The sequence below is a fragment of the Hippocampus guttulatus genome, chromosome 8 (assembly GCF_054856545.1).
Source record: "Hippocampus guttulatus isolate MCC_2025c chromosome 8, RoL_Hgut_1.0, whole genome shotgun sequence".
In the NCBI taxonomy this organism is placed as follows: Eukaryota; Metazoa; Chordata; class Actinopteri; order Syngnathiformes; family Syngnathidae; genus Hippocampus; species Hippocampus guttulatus.
In genome coordinates this window covers 12900412-12920991 of record NC_141268.1, presented here as the reverse complement: position 1 = coordinate 12920991, position 20580 = coordinate 12900412, and the positions used below count along the sequence as shown (strand labels likewise).

The 20580-nt window shown below is 42.4% G+C and overlaps 2 protein-coding genes across 2 annotated transcripts; one reads left to right on the top strand and one right to left on the bottom strand.

Annotated features, from left to right (window-relative positions):
* Positions 1 to 5132: 5132 nt before the first annotated feature.
* Positions 5133 to 10284, bottom strand: alas1 (aminolevulinate, delta-, synthase 1). Its single transcript, XM_086118397.1, has 11 exons — positions 10115 to 10284; positions 9430 to 9644; positions 9161 to 9346; positions 8945 to 9070; positions 8612 to 8831; positions 7478 to 7662; positions 7214 to 7393; positions 6959 to 7123; positions 5782 to 6050; positions 5539 to 5701; positions 5133 to 5447 (listed from the first exon to the last, which is right to left on the bottom strand). The coding sequence occupies exons 2-11, from the start codon at positions 9632 to 9634 to the stop codon at positions 5287 to 5289; spliced, it is 1860 nt and encodes a 619-aa protein (XP_085974523.1). The 5' UTR covers positions 9635 to 9644; positions 10115 to 10284; the 3' UTR covers positions 5133 to 5286.
* A 1706-nt stretch (positions 10285 to 11990) lies between these two features.
* Positions 11991 to 20082, top strand: LOC147201219 (uncharacterized). Its single transcript, XM_086118575.1, has 5 exons — positions 11991 to 12129; positions 14504 to 14657; positions 15672 to 15817; positions 17319 to 17576; positions 17949 to 20082. The coding sequence occupies exons 1-5, from the start codon at positions 12063 to 12065 to the stop codon at positions 18131 to 18133; spliced, it is 810 nt and encodes a 269-aa protein (XP_085974701.1). The 5' UTR covers positions 11991 to 12062; the 3' UTR covers positions 18134 to 20082.
* Positions 20083 to 20580: the final 498 nt, after the last annotated feature.

Here is a 20580-nt window from a genome sequence, read left to right as displayed (position 1 = left end):
TACTGTGGGAGTGGGGTGAAGGTTGATGGGTGGCCAGTGTGGCTAAATTTCAAGGACCCTGCATATACGCAAGTTCATTCAATATGCAATATTAGAGCGTAATTGTAAATGTCTGACCAACATTTTCAATGGCAGTTGTGACTACATTTCCCCTATAAAGATAGACATAATATTAGGTAGTCCTGGTCAATCTTGTGTGATACACAATACGAGGTCTTGGTGAAAGAAAAAAAAATCCCAAGCCACCCAATTATTCAACCTATAAAGTGCATTGGTGCTAATTTATCATTAAAAAAACAGATTCATTTTGATAGCATGAACCACAATAGAATATATTAGATGTAGACTACTGCCATTTTGTAAAGGCTCAAAATACATAATGGTGATTATAATTCTTAATTACTTCCTATGCCTCTACATTCCTACCATGTACAGCATGTATATCTACAGCTCTTGAACATCACCAAAGTCTGAGTTGCCTCCCTGGAGGTTCATTGCCAGGCTTCATGGCTAATTTTTTGTGGCTCTTACTGCCCTCACATGTGTCTTCAGTTGGTGAAATGTATACTCTGTGGTGTTGAGATCAGGTCATTGATTTGGCCAGTGAGGAATATTTTCATTTGTTTGCCTTTAATATGTCTAAACTTGCTGATTGTCTCTGTCTCCTACTACTTCTACTTGTGTCTTCATGAAGCGAAAATTGTGACTAGATGTACCGTCCTGTAATTTGTTGAGGTGACTGGCTTTGCCATATGTACGTCAGTGCATACTTTCCGTAGTTAAAAATAAAAAACATAATAGGATGGTATGAGGAAGATGCTTGCCTGACCTGTTAGACCAGGGGTGTCAAACTCAATTTTGTTGCAGGCCACATTATAGTTGCCATTTCCCTTGCAGGGCCATCTTGACTGTGAAACCATGTGAGGAAGTCAAGAATAATAACTATTTAAGTGACTGTAATGAGGGATTTGGTAGCAAGAAAATGCTGACAACAGCTCTCATTTATTACATATGATCATTTGAAATTTTGGTACAGATTTTAGGAAGCATCATGGAAGTTGACATGCTTGATTGCCTTTTGCGGGCCACATAATAATAATGTGGCGGGCCAGATTTGGCCCCCGGGCCTTGAGTTTGACACAGTGTTAGACAATGGAATTATCATCAACTTTAACAGGAAGTGTTAATTACTGCTCTCTAGTAGGGACTTTTTTATTTTCCCAGTTGCTTCTGCGTGTGTACAGCAAGAGCAGGCGTGTCATGAGTGTTTTTTTTCCCTCTTCCCATTGCAACACAGCCAGTTATACAACCTTGCTTTTCCTTCTAGCCACTACCACTGTCTTTACAAACAGGAATCACTGTGCAATTTCCTCATTTGAAAACCGTGAGTGTGGCCAAAACTAAGGCTGACTTTTTACTCGAGTGCGTAAATTGTAAATGGCATCATAAACAGTGATTGACTTTATGACACAAGTGTTATCGGGGTTAGGAGAAAGGCAAAAGATGATTGTGTGCAATTCAATGCACATTTCAAAGTGAGAGTCACATGGTCACATTCCTGGAGGCCTCAGATGTGCGGCCAGGAAGTAGGGTTGCACGCAATGCGAGATTACTGTCAAGCTGTGTTTGAGTGGATAGAAGGACAGTAAAGATACATATTTTGCATTTCCCACAATTATTAAAAATAGTTCTCAAGTCTCTCCATGCATCAAAATACCTCAGGTATCATGAGTCATAGCACAATTTTCACCCGTGCTACAATTAGCTTGGTTTGAAGTGGCAGTCCTTTCTCATTCACAGGAACCACACTGACTTCACGCTCTACCGCCTCATGTATGGCTTTTGTTACAATGACGATGAGGAGTGGAGCTAAGAGGTGGCTACTTGATGAGCCTGCGTCAAAAAAAAAAGAAAAAAAAAAAGGGATTGCCAACTTTGAAGTGCACGTGAGCCCCCATAAAGACACAGATTGTATTTGCACACTGAACGCAGCACTTTATCATCATGCCGCCGAATTGCACCTGTCTATTAACGTGCGTCCGAGAAATAAACACCTCGTTCGAATAGATGCCCCCCTTTTCCCAAAAGGAAAAAACATCTTTGTGTATGTACGGTAATTGCTCTCTGACAGTTTCAATCTAAACTCATTTTCTTATAAAAGTAGATTACCGGTAATTTTATACCACTCTTTTATGGAATCTACAGTAAGTAGAATACCAAACAATGAAGCTTCTGATATGTGTAAATCCCGCCACAAGAGTTCAACTGGGTTCTAAGTCAGTGCATGATAAAACAAGTGTCATTTCAAACGGAATTCAATTCAAGTCCCAATAGAGGACACATTGTTTTTCCAATCCAGCTGCAGTGTGTGTGTGTGTGTGCGTGTGTGTGCGTGTGCGTGTGTGTGTGTGTGTGAAAAATATTGTGATTGTACTGGATATTAAAGGTGTGGGCAGCGATGAATGAGCCGGGCCCCCCGCGACTCAGTGGCGGTTCTGGGAGGGGGGGGGGCAACGGGGGCCAGTGCCCCTGTAGCACCGATTCTGGCCCCCCCTGTGGCCCCCCCTCCGAGCGCAGATTACGCAGTCGTGCCGAGTCGCCGACGCGAAAGGTGGAACCAAAGTGCGTGATTTAACATTCTAGACGGACCCTTTAGTGCGCTGCGCCGTTTAAAAATGAGCGGGAAAATGAGAAGCAGTCCGCAGAGAAGGAAATTACCACGACACGAGTGCTATTTGCGTGTGTGTGTGTGCGCGCGCGCGTGTGTGTGTGCGTGCGTGTTTGTGTGTGTGCGTGCGTGTGTGTGTGAGTGTGCGCGCGCGTGTGCGTGTGCGTGTGTGTGCGCGCGCGTGTGTGTGTGTGTGTGTGTGTGTAACTTTTTTAGTCTCCCTTTTTATTTTAATTTTTATTTAACAGGATCAATATATAAGACATTGCCTTTTAAAATTTGGATAATTATATGCATGTAAAACATCTAGCTTCAGTGTATTTGCAATTTTTGTCCCCGGCAGGCTGGTACCATATCATCCCCTGGCTTGAATATTCTCAACAGACGTATTGTTACGCTTGCAGACATTTTAGCCCTCCTAATACTGTTTTTTTCTCATCACTGTAATGTTATGACTACAATTTCAAAGTCTGAAGAAATAAAAAGTCAAATAAGATTTCGAATCTGTCTTTTTAGCCCTGGGTTGAATGTGCCTCCCCCATCAAAACCCCTGGCCCCAGCCCGCCCCTCTCAGTGAAATTGATCCAGAACCGCCCCTGCCGCGACTACATGGTGAATGTTCAAAATGATTGTCAAACTTTGATGCCATGCTCTGACCACATAAGATGGTGAAGAGGAAAAATTTAGAAATTTAGCATGAGCCATAAACAAAATTCCTAGTGACAGTTGTTGAAGTACAAATGATGTTTTTTCCCCAAAATAGCTGCTTCAGACCAAAGTAGCCAACTTGCCAATTGTGTTCAGGACTAGGGCCTGAATAGTGTGGATTTTTGTTGTTTTTTTAGGCTGATGACGATTCCTGTATTTGGCAGGGGAAAAAAACAACAGAATGAAATAAAATACCCGCAGTGTCTTTTTTTTTATGTCATAGTGCTTACAACATCAAAGATATAAATTGGAGGTACATTTTGACTTTGATAAAATTTTGTCCTACAGCATTTTATATGCTGTATTTTTTTAAATTAAAAAACAGTCCATTTTTCTCTCTGTTGTAAATTTTGAATGACTGAATCTTTGTTGTGATATGTTAATGTCTGGGGTAGAAATCAATCTGCAAAAATCAGGAAAAAAACAGCCAACTTTTGCCGATTTTAACAGAGCTATTGTAATCAACTGGCCGATTAATTGGTCACTCCTTATTCACGAGCCTGAAAAGCATAGATTTTCACCAGGAAATAAGGTTTGCAAAATTGAAAAGTCATCAAGCGTGGTGAGGCCTTCAAAAAGGCGAATAATTTGTCAGAAGAAACCTCGAGATTCCCGATTAGAGCACAAACTAGCTTTACTGGCACTCCTTATTATCCACTGCAATGTGTACATGTCAATTTACATTCGGAATGCCCTGAGTTGTTTTTCATGATTTCCTTGTGTCACTATTTGATAGGATTCCTTTAACCTTACCTGAAATGTCATTTGTCATAGAAGAGATAATACTATTGCGATAGTGCCATGCTATTTGTAATGCACACATCCATATGCACAGACCCCTCAATAAGTAGGTTACCTTTTGAGAGGCATGTGAAAGTGAGCCTGATGATTAGATCTAGTGCGCATCTTGCGTCTGTTTTTGTTCAACCTCTTTCGGTGTTTTCATTTCTGGATCTGGGTTGTGTCATGTTACATAGCAAGGATTATGTCACCTGACACAAAACGGTGGGTTAGTAGGTTCGGTCAAATGTACCGGTACAATGTATTATGACTTGGTGTACAACCAGAAATTCAGATGCCTTTGTAATGTTTCATGGCATTACAATACGTCCCTATGACAAGCAGGATTTAAGATGCCCTTCTTAAAAGGAAGTAAATTGTTCAAAATACATGGTCATATTCAATAGTTTTCCATGACGTTTAAACATGCATGCTGGTTATGTCTCCATAATCGCTGCATGTAAATGTCATTTAATCAATCAATTGCCGTCATATCATGCTGTGCTCCGGCACCCTTTTCGGTGCGCCTTTGGAGGCTCGTTGCATGTTGTTTTTTCCCAGGTAAAATTTCACCCTTTGTTTTGTAAAGAAACAGCAAACAAGTGGGAGGCATCTTAATAGTATATTCATCTGGGAGTGTCTTCAGCTGTCATAGTAGTACACAATAGTGTAATGGAAACAATTGAATTACGTTTATCATTCCAAAATGACTCGTCAAGTCACATGTGACATTGGGCTTGTGTTCTTGTAGAATTGCAAGTTCATCACAATACAAATTTGAATTTCCTTTGTGTGGCACTGGTGGTAATGTAATCTTTTGCTTGTATGCATACAGTATAAATATGAGTGATATAAAAGCCTTATGTGCGAAACATTCTCGTAGTCAGCCAGATTCTAAAAAAAAAAAAGAAAAAAGAAAATCTGCAGTAGACGTTCATTGCTTTGGGACACTTATGGAATTAACAGACCACATACATCTTGTATATCATATTTTATTTTTACGTTGATATAATATTTGACCATAGAGTATTTTAAATAATGTGTTACAGAGGACATATCAAAGATAATCAAGCGACACAGAAAGGGCGTCGACGTATGAGCTGTCTGGAGCCAGCTTTGGGGGTGGTTGGTTATGCGCGGGCCGAGATTAGGTGACTGAGGCCGTTGAAGTAAGACTTCTCTCTCTCACTCATCACCTCAAAGTGTAGAGGCTGCTGGCAGAAGGAGCACTCGGCTGACGAGGAGGGCTTCAGCTCCAGGCCAGCCTCCTTCCACGAATGCACCAATCTCTCTGTGTAGAGATAAAAAAAAATAGGCACGCAGAGGTTACCAAACTTTGTATTTCAACACACGGGTTCAAATACACCAGGGCTACACCTTACCAACAAAATATTTCATCATCTCAGGAGTATGGTGGGGTGTTGGAGCAATGCGCAGGAGCTCATCCCCTCTGGCCACAGTGGGATAGTTGATGGCCTGCACGTAGATATTGTGGCGACTCATCATGAGGTCACAGACCTCAGTGTTCTTCTCGGCGTCAGAAACCTAGGAAGTGTGGAAAGAGCCTTAAGTTTCAGTTGAAATTTGTCAATTCGGCCATTGTAAGGCATGTCTCGTAGATTTACCCGGATTGGGATGATGTGGCTCGGGCAGTGCACCACAGGCAGTCCGACGTCCATCAACATCTGCCGGAGCAGCTTGACGTTGCGTTGGTGCTTACGTCTGAGCGCCTGACCTTCCTCGCCCTTGAGCACCTGGATGGACTGCCGGGCGCCAGACAGCAACATCGGCGGCAGAGAGGTAGTGAAGATGAAGCCGGCAGCGTATGAGCGGACCGTGTCCACCAGGGCGGCAGTGCTGGCAATGTAACCGCCGACGCAGCCGAAAGCCTTGCCTGGAAGAGGACAAGCAAATACAGCGAATACTGCTGGGGATACGTTCCAGACCCACCTGCGATACGTAAAACTATGCAAAAGACTGACCATATACAATATATATATCCTCCATTTACAGTATATTGTGTGTTATATATGTGCTTTTGAGAGGCGGAGCCTGGTTGACATTAAGATGGAGTGAGGTAGGTTAGCCGGTTGGCTCAGGCTAGGCTGAGTCTGCGTGTGAGGGTCTGTACGTGAGCTGAGGTTTGCTCATTGTATTTGTATTCTACTCTTCTGATGTTGAACAGACGGCTGTAAAGTGCATCAGCAAGTGTGGCTCTCCTTTGTCACATGCAAGGGGATTCAAATAATTTAGGAATGAAGTGTGTCGTGCCCATTAAAAAAAATAATAGAGAGCATGAATAGTTGCAGTCACAAAACCTTATTTCAGTACGCAAATGATTGAACTTGTGTTTTGCAACAGTGCTAAGAGGAAGAACACAAGAAGAAACTATACAATGGAAATTACTTCATATAAACAGACTCTTTTTACAGCGGTAAAGACTTCGCCTGGGCTGAAGTATTTTCATACAGCTGAGTAGGACAGGTTTTACTTTAGTAGGTTTCTACTTCATGTTTTTGCTCCCGATCTCTCGATAGGACTCTCAGCCAGAAAAGGCGTTTGTTTGTCTAGAGTAGCGCACAGATGGAAATGACAATGACAAGAGGGCAATTCAAGCCTCCGGTCTCTTAGCAACAGCAGGGCAGCGAGGACCTCCTTTCAGCCCGCCAGCATATTGGATGACATGGCCGAGGTTTGCTCTCAAATAGAACAACAAAAGGGTATTCCAACCTTTTTAAGATACTTGTTCAGTCCTGCATTCAGGGGAAGAAAATCAGTGCTAAGTAAAAATGTCACACTAACCTAGTGTCCCAGAGATGATATCCATCTTGTGCATGATGCCATCGCGGTCTCCAATGCCGCCTCCCCTGGCACCATACAGACCCACAGCGTGAACCTCATCGACAAATGTGATTGCGCCAAATTCATGGGCCACATCGCACATCTCCTCCAGCGGACACACAGCACCTGCCAGGGGGGGAAAAAAAGAGGCAAATGTTACACAATTTTCTTGAACATTTCGAATCACTTAAAAACAAGGGATGATCTACAACTGACCATCCATAGAATGAACAGTTTCAAATGCAACAATCTTTGGCTTGCTGGGATCTCCCTTGAGCAGCAACTCTCGGAGGTGAGCGACGTCATTGTGGCGGAAAATGAACTTCTTAGCACCGCTGTTCCGGATTCCCTGAATCATCGATGCGTGGTTGCCCGCGTCAGAGTAGATTTCACAACCTGCGACAACCCAAGTTTTTGAGATACAGTCATTACCAACGACAAAGGATTTACGTGACAAAATAACTGGGTAATCCAAAATACCTGGCAGCATCTTGGCCAGGGTAAACAGGGTGGAGTCATTGGCCACAAAGCAGGAAGTGAAGAGCAGTGCCGCATCCTTTTTGTGGAGGTCAGCCAGCTCCTGTTCAAGTTCAACATGGAACTTGCTGGTCCCAGAGATGTTTCGAGTGCCTCCTGCCCCAGAGCCGTGCTTTCGTAGTGTTTCCCTGGAGGCAACAATTCAAATTCCCATTGAGAAAAAAAAGATAACTTACATCCTAAATATATGAATTACCTGTGGCAAATAGTGACAGGCAGAAGAATATGGCAGATTGTAGGAAAAACTGCATCCACCTGTCACCGTTCATATGAGCTTTGTGTTCAAGAGGTGCAGACCTCACACTGAATAAGCCCATTTGTGATTCATTTATGAAAAGATTGTTATTTCAGTCTTAAACGGGGTCCCTCGAGCTTGAAGCAAGTTCAATTCAATGCTTTTTAATTCCAATTCACATTAAATTGCAAGACCAATTTCGCAACAATCCTTTCGTGCTGTCCAAAGTTGCAACAGCACAAACGTCCCCACGAAACCCACATCACTGCTTTGTTGGCTTCGCTGTAGTGATTGCGTGACGTTGTCATGAGTGTCATTCGCTAGTTTTTTGTTTCAAGAATAATTTATTTGAGACTATTTGTGACATTTTTGTTTGTGCCATGACATTTTTCCAAAGGTAAAATGGGTGCCTTGTCTCAATCAAGGGTTTATGGAAGAGTTTTCAACATTTTCATCAGATTAACGGTTGATTTCATTTGAAAACGTGTGTGAGTTTGTTAAAGCCAGAAAAAGAAGTGACATTTAAGTCAGTTTTGTTGTCCCGATTTATTCATGTAGAAACAGTTTCGTTTCCAACATAGTAATATAGGAATGGTTCTGGCGTCTTCTAACATTGTATTAGTTTGAAAATTGCCACTACAGTTAAATGCATAATGACGGCAACAGTTGACCCAGCATCATGGAATATATTATGTTTGACTTGATGTAAACTAAGACCAGATACCACTTTGGTCACATAAACAATGGATGGATTGCGAATGGTGTCAGATAACTTTCAAATTATATTCTTTGCATCTTTGTCAGAAATATGAGACTACACATTTTAACGTGACTAAACTCACATGATTGACTGAACGACCCGAGGATGTCGACTCATGCCAAGGTAGTCATTGCTGCACCACACCGACACTTCCCGCCTCTCCTCCAGGGAGCTCGAGAAGTCGTCGGCCATGGGGAATTCGTTGGCCAGGCGGTTCACCGTCTTGAACACGCGGTACGTGTGGTCGCTCTTCTTCTCTTCGATCTTCTTTTCGAAAAAGCCGTCGTAGTAAAAGCGGGACACTATTGGGAAAAGAAAGACTCGCTTGAACGCGACGATGCGAACTCGTTTGGTAACAAGTTGCGACGAAAATGATTAGTTCATTTCCTCACAAAACCACAGTGCATACACTTACAGCTGGTTGGCAAGTTGTCCTGTAGCAAATGGGATACCATCTTAGGGCGTTGCTTCAGTAGTGTCTTCATGAGACTTTCACTGGTGCTGGCCAAGGAAGGCTTCTTCAGTTGATCAGGAGACATTTCTGGTAAAAACAAGGAACATAATGGAGGATGATGATCATCATGTTTCTTCTACAGCTTTCTACCAAGGTCATTTCGAAAGTGAATCTCACCTTTCTGGACAGTGCGGACTTCCTGAACATCCTCTTGGAACTCCATACCGACCTGGCGGACCACACTGCTGTTCTTCTGGCCCATCTCTGCAGCCAAGAAGGGGCATTTGGAGGCCACAGCCTGACCAGAAGATGGTACAGTCGAATGGCCAGCGGGCAGCTTGGCCTCCACCTCCAATGTGGTGCCTGAAAGTTCAAAGAAGGGCCCGACTTCAATCATGCAATTGCACCAAAGAGTAATCATGTCACTTATTTGATCATTATCATACCTTCAGTGATGTTATTCCCTGTCCTCTGGTGATGGGAAGAGGACGAGCAGAGAGCCCGCGCCAGAGACGGCGCCATGGGTTTGGAGGCCAGCTCCATCATGATGGGGCATCGCTGAGCGTAAACCACCAGCGAATTCCTGGGCTGTTGCATGAAGGCCTGGGGCACGCGGGCCAGGAATGGACAGCGGCGCACTATGACATCCATGGTGATTGTTCTGAAGTAGAAGAAACAATTAAGAAATTGTTCTCATATTGTCATGCCAGAAGGACAAACGTTGATGTTAAATAGTTGCTTTCTTATAACTCGTGAATATCAGCAGCTGTCTCAATGAAAAGCATGTTGTCGATGGAATCCTGAATATACTTCGACAGTCAAGAGAAACTGAGAATGGGAAGCAAAACGGCCAGCTCGCTTTTCGTCGCCTTCAAATACTTCCTGGTACTACATGATTATAACGCACGGTGGAAAAAACATAGTTTCGCCCCGTTGATTGTTCTACTCATCGACAAATAATGTTAATATTAACGAGAACTTGAGTAAAAGAAAAAGGGCTTTTTGTAGTTTTGACCTGACTTCGTCTTAGGCAACCCTTACATTAATCACGAAGCTACAAGAAGCGACTGGGAATGATGGCGGCGGCGCCGTAAGGAGTAAGCGTGGAAAAACAGAATTTACAAATCTCACCAAGATAAGTCTCGCAGGAAAAAATGACAACGATCGTCTTTTAAGTCGACTCGAAATGTTGAAAGCGTGAAGTTCTCGAGAGAGAAGACAGCCAGAAGGTGACAGCTTCGTTATCCTACACTGAGGACGAACGAGAAGGACGTGGATGTCCAGCCGCTTATGAGAGCGCTTTAAGGGCAAGACTAACGTGACAAGTCTCGCGAGATCTCAGCACGTGTGCGTGTGAGTCATTCCTTTTTCCTCATTCAAGAATTTCCGGGACGGTAATTTCAATTTCAGTGCGTAGATAAGACCCGTGTTTCCTGCAAAGTTAATTTATTATCGGCTTCAATGTTTGATAAAGATAAATGTATATGCTGCTCCCTGCTCATAAAAATTAAAGTATATTTAGCTTTTGGATGAAATTTGAGTTGCACTTAAAATTGACTACAGTATAACCTTTGCATCCATCCATGCAATCGCTTGGCCGCTTAACCAAATGACCAAATTTGAAGCTCTCTAACTATTAAATGCACATGCCCAGCTGCTTTTTGCACAGCTTATTTTTGTTTTTGGACAAGGAGCTGAATGGCAAAATTCACATTTGATTGATTAATGAATGGACCAATACATTTCCTGGTTCAGTTAGAATTGCTATAGAAACAGTTCATACTGTTCACATTCTGAAACCAGTGATGAACCTGACCATTGCTTCGCTTCAAACAGGGAATGGCCACGAAACTCACAATCACATTAAGACCAATACTGTACTTGCGGCTCGCCATCTGTGAATTAACTTATCCGCTGATTTTCTTTTTTCAATTTTTTTTCTAGCCCTTTGTTTTTTGGGGGAGGGGTTTTGGGAACAAAGTTCTGTTTTTTGGAAAATGTATATTGGAGCCTTGTCAGCATTTTTTTAAGTCGGCCTATTTTTTCTGATTTGGAATGATACAAACATGGTACAAACATTACCTAAAAAATGTTAAAAATTGATTTTTGGGGGGGAAAATAACACGAGTTCTTGCTCTTAATTTGGTTAGCTGTTCAGTGGTTTTGGGACATCCGTAACTGCTCATTTTTATGCAATGGAAGAACAGGGGGGCCATCAGAGTACAGTATGTGGCTATTTTTTATTGTTCAACCCTTTTTTTGTTGGAGGCTTGATCTTTCATACATTCATTAAGAAATGTATTAAAAAAATATTAAGAGCACACGTTTTGCACACACGCATACATTATGTCCATACAGCTGGTTAGTAAGTGCGTGGTCAAGTAGCACTGCGGGAACATTGTGTGCCCTGCCATCATTTTAGTTGCCCATCCGTGTCTTCAGTGAACACACCTTTATTTCCATGGAGTTTTGCTTTGGTAACTTCCCCCCAGTGTTGTCTCAAGAGGTCTTGTATTTTCTCTCAGTGAGGTTTTGCTGCTCTCTGCAGATGTTTTAAAGAATGACACTTGGTGACTGCTGTTTACATCCTGTAAATTATTATGGACTTGTTAACACATCTGCCTCACAGTTCTGAGGTTTGTGGTTTGAATCTGTGCTCCGCTTTTCCTGTAATGTAGTTTGTAGGATATGTTCTCATGTTCTTGTGCATGGATGGAGTAACTTTGTTCTTCGATGCCAGCGCCGAATATTAACAGACAGTACAAATTCTCTGGATAGATACGTTATGATGGACATACTTAACTTAAAAGAAATTAAGAGGTCACCAATATTTCTGTGCATAACACATTTTCTGACATTTTTGTTTGGTAGTGTGCTATGACATTTTTCCACTGTAAAACAGGTTTGCGATCCGTCATACTGTAGTTGGTTATGAAATGTGCAAGTAGCAAATGGAAGTGAGGGAGGAACTACAGCGGAGAAGGACACACGTAAATTTGTGCATAGACGATCTTTGCTCTGGGGTTGAGACGTTCGCTTCCTGTGGTGTGTGTGACTCCATCCTTTACTAGAAGCAACCATGGCGTCAGGCCTACCCGGTGTCGTCTTCTTGACCCTATGTGCCGCTCTGCCCATCTGCGTGTCTTGTAAGTGTGGAATTAAAGTCAACTAATCGGCAATTCTCCGTGGTTGCCATTGTCGTTTCACCCACAGACCTGTCTGTGTTTGCTACTAAGGAGAGTTAGCAAGATAGTCCGCTTGCCCGTAGCCTAAACAGAATAACGCACAAGTGGATTTTGTTGGTTTCTGTTCTCAAAAACAACGTCACTGGCCCGAATCGCGCAAAACATTTTTGAATCCCCGTCTGCCTCGTCGGAAAAAAAAGAATGAAACAGAAACAGCCATTTAATCGGGAAACGAGTCGTCCGACCAAGTCTGGCTGCAAACTCTCCTGGCTTCGACACTCTGAGAACATAATTTTTTCCTGTAAAGTGTGAGTGAAAAAGAATGATAATCAAATGCTGTCACGTGTGTTTTCTACCGGGCTACATTTTTCTTGTCTTTACACGTTTCCCCCATCTAAACTCATCCCTGATGTACATGACGTAATCTCATTATGCACATTGATCGACGACTTTGTGGTAGTTGATGCTGTATGGCATTCTGCAGTTGTATGTAATAATGCAGTAATCAGGACACAATGTCAGGATTATTATAATCTGTCTATTATATAATAAAACTGCATGTGGAAACTGTACAAGTTTATAATTACCTGTATGCAGACATATTGCACTATCGCAATCCATCCCACCCATTCATTATCCTAGCACCTTATCTTCACGAGGGTCGCCGGCATGCTGAAGCCTTTCCTAGCCGTCCTCGGGCACTGGGCGGGGTACACTCTGAAGTGGTTGCCAGCAAATCGCAGGACACCCTCACAATCACATCTCGGGACAATGTAGAGCGTTGAATTAACTTACCTCACATGTTTTTGGAATGTGGGAAGAAACCAGAGTACTTGGAGAAAACCCTTGCAGGCACAGGGAGAGCATGCACACTCCACACAGGACGTCCAGGGCCCTGAATCGATCCCATGACTTCTGTGCTGTGAGGCGGACGTGCTAACCAGCCGCCACCGTGCCGCCCCCATCCCAAAGTATGTCTATAATAATGGTAGCATAAATTTAAAAAATATCACTCATTCAAGACGGTGTTTCTAAAAACATTTTCCAGAAAGTACCACCTAAAACATTTTACAACCCCATAGTGACTATCATGAAAATATTCTAACATTGTGGGTCTAAATGTTCATAAAAATGAGGCAGTTTTTTAAAACCTAAAATATACCTTTATTTTTTTTTATTGCAAGCATTTACAACATTGTACATAGTTCAATCATTATCAATCACTGTGCTAGAGTACATTAAATGCAATGTAGTCATGATTATGTTGAAATTATTTTAAAAAATGTTGAAGAAAAATTAGACTCCAATACATTTTTAAAATCAAATACTTCTTAAATATTAAAGACCCTCCAAAGATAAATCTCTATATTTTTTCTTGAATGCATTATTTTAGAACACAAGTGTTTAAAAGGTGGAGAGACTGGGAACAGTTTACTACAGAATTGCCAAGATAGAGTGTAAAACTCACCCTCCCAGTTAATTGGGAATTTCTCCATTGCGAGACTAATAAAGGTTTTCTTATCTTATCTATATTTTTTGGAGTGGGGCTGAAAAGCAGACAAGCTGACAACCAAGGAGCAGCTTCTTAATTGATGATAACTTGCCCCATTTCTACTACTACTACATGTAGTTTGTCATCAAGCTATGCCTACAATCCCCCCAAAAAACATCTTCCCTGATATTTTTATGTGCTTTGTGTTATTTGGCCTACAATGTCTCTAACATGTGCACGCATGTGTGGTGCACGTAAGACAGCAGCAAAACATAAACCTGATGTCATGGCTAATTACACTTAATAGGAGTTTTTTTGTGTTTCCCCACATTGGCTAATGATTTCATGACCCAGCACCAACCCTGAAAGGAATGCTATTTAGTAACAATTTGGCCTTTTTTTCACCTATCTGCATAGGCAAAGCAGACATGTATGTGTTTTTTTTTACAAATTTATGCTAGGTTGTGTGGGTTACCTTTTTACTACCAGATCACACGATGAAACGAGCAGTTTTACTTTGCTCCCCCGTGAGGATAAGTGGATTAGAAAATGGATGGATGGATTAAGGCTACATGTTTTGCACATATGCATCTACTCGTATTATGTCCGTATTTAAAATGGCATTTTTGTCATAGAGCTGGTTCGGAAGTGTGTGTTCCTGTGTGACCCCTCCCAGTAGCACTGCTAAAAAAATGTGTGCCCTGCCATCATTTAAGTTGCCCACCTGTGTCTTAAACGAGCACACCTTTATTTACATGAAGTAAATAAATAAGTACTAGTAAGTGAAGTACAGGCTCCCCATTCACTGAAACCTGTTGCTTGTGTTTTTGTGATGCATTACAGCGGACGATAAACACTGTTTGGCCTACACCGACTCATTCCGCCAGTATCACCCATATGAGCGATGTGTCCGAGGATTCTGCTGTGGTACCTGCCATTCCAAACGGTGCTGTAGTGATAGTGTTTGGCGCTTTACGGAGGATAGCCAAGAAGCATGGTAATACATTTTCCCACTCCCTTTCAACCTACCCCGAATTGAACCTCATGACATTGTATGACTTTCGGTGTGACTGAAAAACCTTCAGCGGTTTCCGTTTGTTTCCGTTCTCGCATGAGGCTTGTAAACATATAACAGGAACCTGGTTCGAGTGTTACTGTGCAATGTAACTGCAATGCACTGGAAGTACCCCATTTTTCATAAACAAATTGGTAAAGGAGACATTATTTTAGCTACTCTATAAATGTAGAGATGAAAGTCCTCCGGATTTTCATAAACAAATTGGTAAAGGAGACATTATTTTAGCTACTCTATAAATGTAGAGATGAAAGTCCTCCAGATTTTCACGGAATTCCAGATTTTCAAATTTTCATGAAAATTCCTCCGGAAAATTGAGGAAAAATTGCCTAACATTAATCCTAATATTTGTTGACAACATTGAAGGAACACACGTTTGAGTTTGTTGATTTGCTTTGCTGCGCGTAGCCATGTTGAGGTGTAGAGACGCCACTCGAGCGAAGCGCGCCTCAGCAGTCGACAGTCCGCTGCTCTCTGCTGTGCGTGCGTCAGCGCGAACATGCATGCACGCGCGTCTTTTGGCTTCAACCAAACAGCGCCGACGCAACGGATGTCACAGATCAAAGAAGCTCTGAACTACGACACCAGCTAAGCTAGTCTAGCCGACACAAAGCTTGAAGAACGGTCTTGGCGTGGACGAGCGTGTGGATCTCTGTTCTTACGCTGTGTAACCATCATTGGCAACATGCATGACTCATTACTGTAAGCTGAAAAGTTGTTGTGTCCCGTTATGAAATGGCGTTCTCTGGTAGTAGCGTGAGTGAGGCAGTTAATCATTTCGACGCTCACTTAACCTGCAGTCTTGTGAGATATGCGATTCAACTTTTGACCTGTTTTGTCATTAAAAGTTCCAAATTGTGCACCTTTTTCCATAGACATTTTTTCTTTCCATGTTAGATGCACTATTAATCATTCGTTTTGTTTGTCTTTCATTAGTGAATACCATACAGGATCAGACTTCATGGAATCCTCCTCCATGTTGGGTTCCGTGATCGGCGGCGTCATCTTTGTGGTCGTGGTGCTCATCATCTGCTGCGTTTGTCCCTGCTGTTGCCTGTACAAGGTGTGCCGCAAACCGCGACGTAAGTCCCATCGTTTGCCCGTCGTCACTGCTAATTGCTTTTAAAATTATCTTTTGGGTGGCCTCGGTAACTCATAGAAATCGGATTGAAACTGTTCGATAATCTTTCCAAAGATGAACCATGATGTTTGATTGAAACAATGATTTTTGCAATACATGCCAAGTCAAAATGTGTTATCAGAGGATGGTATGCATCGGTCGTAAAGGGATGGCTCGGATATTTCACATATCTGCATCGAAGATAGCGCTGGACCTGAACTCATTCACTCCCAAAGACGTTTTTAAACGTCTTTTCAGACTTGGTCTAGAATTGGCTGGTACTGGATGAGTTAATAGATGGTTACCAAACAATTTGTCAAACACACTGTATTTTGAGCCATTTCATTTATCTCACCTTTGTTCCTCAGGACCAGGTAAAGGTCCTGCACTTCTGCAAATCATTTCTGTCAGCTGGATTCTCGAGTTGTTTTGAACAAGTGAAAACATGCAGCTGATTGTGACTCAGAGTCATGCTTGGTCTGTCAAATTTTTGAAGAACTGCAATCAGAAGAGTCATGAGCGGTCTGTTGGTTCACCGTCCACATGACACTCATATTTGTGTTTCCAAAAATGGGAATTTACGCCTTTCCTGACTTTCACAATTTGTTTCACATCAACTTGGGTAGAAATTTAATTGATTACAACATAGGTGAAGATTGCACGACTGTCTGTGTCCTATGTGTTGTGTTGTGTTGTTTTTGTTATTTTGACTTCAAATTGGCGCCGCGAGAGTGGCTGCCTTTCCAGCAGCTCCTATATTTTGTTGTTCTACTTCTTCCTTTCATAACTTTGCTGCTGTGAATTGGGAATTTCTCCATTGTGAGACTAATAAAGGTTTTCTTATCTTTCTTATCTTATAATGAAAATTCCAACAAGCATTTATACAATCCATCTTTATTTATATAGCAACACTTTCACAAAACACTTATGGGGGGGGGGGGGGGCGAGAGGTTTAAAGATGGATGTATACACGTTACTACTGTGTATGTGTGTGTGTCTCACTCTTGTTGCCCACACTTTCATTTCCTGTCAGCTGCACATAGTTTGCTGCTGAGCAAGCGAGTGATTGCTGAAGTGCAGCGGGAATGTCAGAGCTCCACCTACTGTGTCTGTGCGTATGTGTATATGACTCATAGTCTCCATGCCAACCACGTGAGAGGAACTTACGGACTATCCCACATCATTTACGGGAAATGGTCATGGTGGCTTTGGGAAGGAAAAAGAATGGTATGCGTTTGTGCTTGTGTGTGTGTGGGGGAGGGGATAAATTCACACACCCATTTTACACTTATTTTTATGCAGAGGTAGATTTTCATCCATTATTTTGGGGCGTTTTTTTTTTAACACAAAATAACTTCAGGTTTAAGTAAAAAGTGAGATTGTTGCACGTTAATAATGCTTTATCGTCACGTTTTTGCCATTGTTTTGGTAATGAGTCTTTTCTTTCTGTCATTTCCCCACAGCGGTAATCGCGACCAGCACTCACACCACCGTTGTGACCAACACCCCTCAGCATTACCCTCAGCAACCAACGACGTCGCCCGGGCAACCACAGCCCTACCAGGGGACCCCTTATCCAGCCTACCAGCCTGTACCAATGCAGGTGGGATATGGAGGCCAGCCCATGCCACCTCAGGGATACCCACCGCAGCCCATGCCCGCTATCCCCCATCCAGGGCAGCCTTACACACCGGGACCACCGCCAACCTATCAGGAAGCCAGTGAGTGGAAATTTTGTGCACTCACGCCATCAAATAATTTGAATAATTCTAATACAGATGTGGATATCGGCTTTAAAGGATGGACGCAGCCGCGAGGGCAACTTCAATCCATTTACTGAATAAATGGGAACAAAATAAACACGTCGTGAACATATTAATATACAAGCTGCTTTGGCCACAACCGATGTCCAGGCATTAAACACGCAAACTGGCTCACTGTTAATCGGTTAACAGCAGCACGCTGCCCTGAGCTCACAACAGCAATTTCTAAACTCATTTGCTTAGTCCTGCGTCACTTAACAGTCAACCTCCAAGTGTCATGCTCTGTGTCATTTGCCACAAATCGATGTTTTTGTCTTTCTCTTCATTCAGCCGGCCCGGCCTACCCTCCCAACCCGATGCCTTACAGCCAGGCCGCGTTCACCCCTGGCCAGCCGTCCTACCCTTTGCAACCCCCCGTGCAGCCGCAGGCCAACGCTCCAGCAGCCCAGATGGACTACTTGGCTCAGCCGGCGTACAACCCAAATTTTGTCTCTCCGCCACCCAAGATGGGATAACTGGCACGTCCAGTTTGCTGCAGCATCTTCAAAGAGTTTTTCTTTTCTTGCTTTTTTATCATCCACCCAGGCCATTTCTATACACACTCAATGCACAGAAGGTCCGTGCATGCTTTTTTTGTGAAGAGATGTTTGCCTTGCAGTTCTCAGGAAGCAGGAACCTATTCTTTTTTCTTCGTTCCTTGAACCTGCCGCAAACCCTTAGTGAGCTACTGCAGCTTGAACTATCTCGACCATCTTCTGCCACGTTTGATTATTTCGGTGTGAAAATTGGACACGTTTTTGTAGTGTTCTCTCGTGCTGACGTTGTTACTGCCTTTTAGCATTGTTTCGCGTTCTTATCATTAGCTGCTTCTGTCGTCTGCCAGTACTTTTACAACGTGTAACCACAGATAAAGTTCTTTAAGTGTGCGCGCGTGTGTGTGCGTGTGTGTGTGTGTGTGTGTGTGTGTGTGTGTGTGTGTGTGTGTGTGTGTGTGTGTGTAATTGTTGTAATGCATTTTTGTGGCAGTTGTCATATATGGCCTTGGCACTCTGCGGGTTTTTCAAAGTGTGGGACAGTGAGACTTACTTTACAGGACATAAAACTATTGTGTTGCATACATTAAGGTATAACAAAATGTAAAAATCTTGGTGTTCAAAATGCTGTGTGATAACTCAGCAAGAAACAGTATTATGAGATATTTGCAAACTGAATGACACTTAAACCTAACTTTTAGAAACGTGTCGCAAGGCGTGCGTGAAATTTCAAGTCGTTGCATTTTTGCACAAACTAAAAGGGATTTTGAGGGCGCACTTTTCACATCCCATTCTGCAAGCCGCAAATTTATAGAGCATCATCCTGGTTCTGTTACTTTCTATGGCGTATTAGCTAAACGAGTTGTCAATGCCACTGCATAAATTCCAGCGTCAAATTAACACCAGTTTAGATAAGCATTGTATTTCAGTCCTTTTTATATATCATTTATTTTCCCCTCGCAACGTAGGAACGAAAAAAAATCCTTTCTCTTTGCCTTTAACAAATTAATCTTAACAGCCTTCCCTTAATTTTTCTCAAGCTGCTGCGTATACCTTAAAGTAAAGTAGCGCGCTCACACTTTGAAATCTGCCACACCCGACCAAAAGAAGTGTCTCTTGGAAAAATAGTGCTCGGTTGATCGTGGGGTGGGAGAAAAGTTCAAAGTGTATTTTTTTGTTTTTATTTGGACAATGGTGGGAAATATTTGTTGCGGAGTGAGAACTCCCAGGCTAAAAGGGAATGTTTGTTCTGAGCAAGCTGGCCATTGTGTGTGGACTCGACAACTTGGATTTCTATTCATGTCCTCAATAAGCTTTTCTTTCTTTCTTTCTTTCTTTCGTTCTTTCTTTCTTTTGTGTGTGCCACTGTAGGATGTTTTAAATGTTCCAACTGTGGATGCAAATGTACCAATGCATTAGTTGCAAAGTAACCAAAGTTTTTTTTTTCTTGATTTACTGACTAGCAACTGCTGTGCCTTCTTATCCACCTAACATCCAAAACAATATTTTGAATATTTAGTGACATTAACTTGGTCAAGATCGAAACATTTCAGCTGCGAGGTGAGACAAGACTGTGGCAACTTGCTTGTGACTCAACACCTTATGTTTCGCGTTTCTGATAAGATAAGTTTAGCCTATGCTATAAAACTAACCATCTGGATTCAGTACATCTTTCTTGTGCTCTGCATTGAATTGCCTCATTCATTTCCTCTTTGACTTGAAATACTTGTGCTCAAGTGACCTTTTTGCAAACCCGGCTGGGCCTTTGTCAAAATCCAATGTAACCCAAGCGCCACAGAGCTTTGCAATTTCCTTCTCTTTATTTAGATTTTAGTAGGAGTTCCCCATTCCATCACGCTGTGTGATTTGTGTGCCATGTCAAATGTGACCACATGCCAGCTCAATAAATTAGAACTTCGCCTTGTACTGTATGCATGCATGTATTATTTGAATGTCTCCTACCTTTCATGCTACTGTTGTGAATTAAGATGTGTGCAATATTACTCTGTTCTATTTGTTTGAAGACTTTCGTGATATCACGAGGATCCCCAAACCTCCGATTTACATGTTTAAGTTCATACAATTTGATTGATTCTCCTTCAGATTAAGCCGCCAGACCGTAGCCCGTGGGAACCATTTAGCTGGAGCTTTTTACATCTGTTATGCTATGCCGAAGATATCTGATTGGAACCTTTTCATTCCAAGAACAAAAAGGTCCTATCACTTATTGAAGAAATATGTCTTTAGAAGACAGCTACGGCAATGGCTAGCAACAAGCAACGGCTAGTGGAGCTTGTAAAAAAAAATCTGACACATTGTCGTAGTTGTGTCTGAAGTAGTGCCACTGTTTTGTCATTTTGATGTGGGCTAATGGTTCCCTTTAGCTTGGGAAGCTCCACAATTGGCTGAGGTGCCTGTCCTGTTGCGAG

Coding starts and splice junctions, on each gene's coding strand:
- alas1 (XM_086118397.1), bottom strand. CDS start 9,634: ATGGATGTCATAGTGCGCCGCTGTCCATTCCTGGCCCGCGTGCCCCAG. Junction 9,347..9,429: donor AGGGAATAACATCACTGAAG/GTATGATAATGA, acceptor TTGAACTTTCAG/GCACCACATTGGAGGTGGAG. Junction 5,448..5,538: donor GATGATGAAATATTTTGTTG/GTAAGGTGTAGC, acceptor ATCTCTACACAG/AGAGATTGGTGCATTCGTGG.
- LOC147201219 (XM_086118575.1), top strand. CDS start 12,063: ATGGCGTCAGGCCTACCCGGTGTCGTCTTCTTGACCCTATGTGCCGCT. Junction 14,658..15,671: donor GAGGATAGCCAAGAAGCATG/GTAATACATTTT, acceptor GTCTTTCATTAG/TGAATACCATACAGGATCAG. Junction 15,818..17,318: donor GGTGTGCCGCAAACCGCGAC/GTAAGTCCCATC, acceptor ATTTCCCCACAG/CGGTAATCGCGACCAGCACT.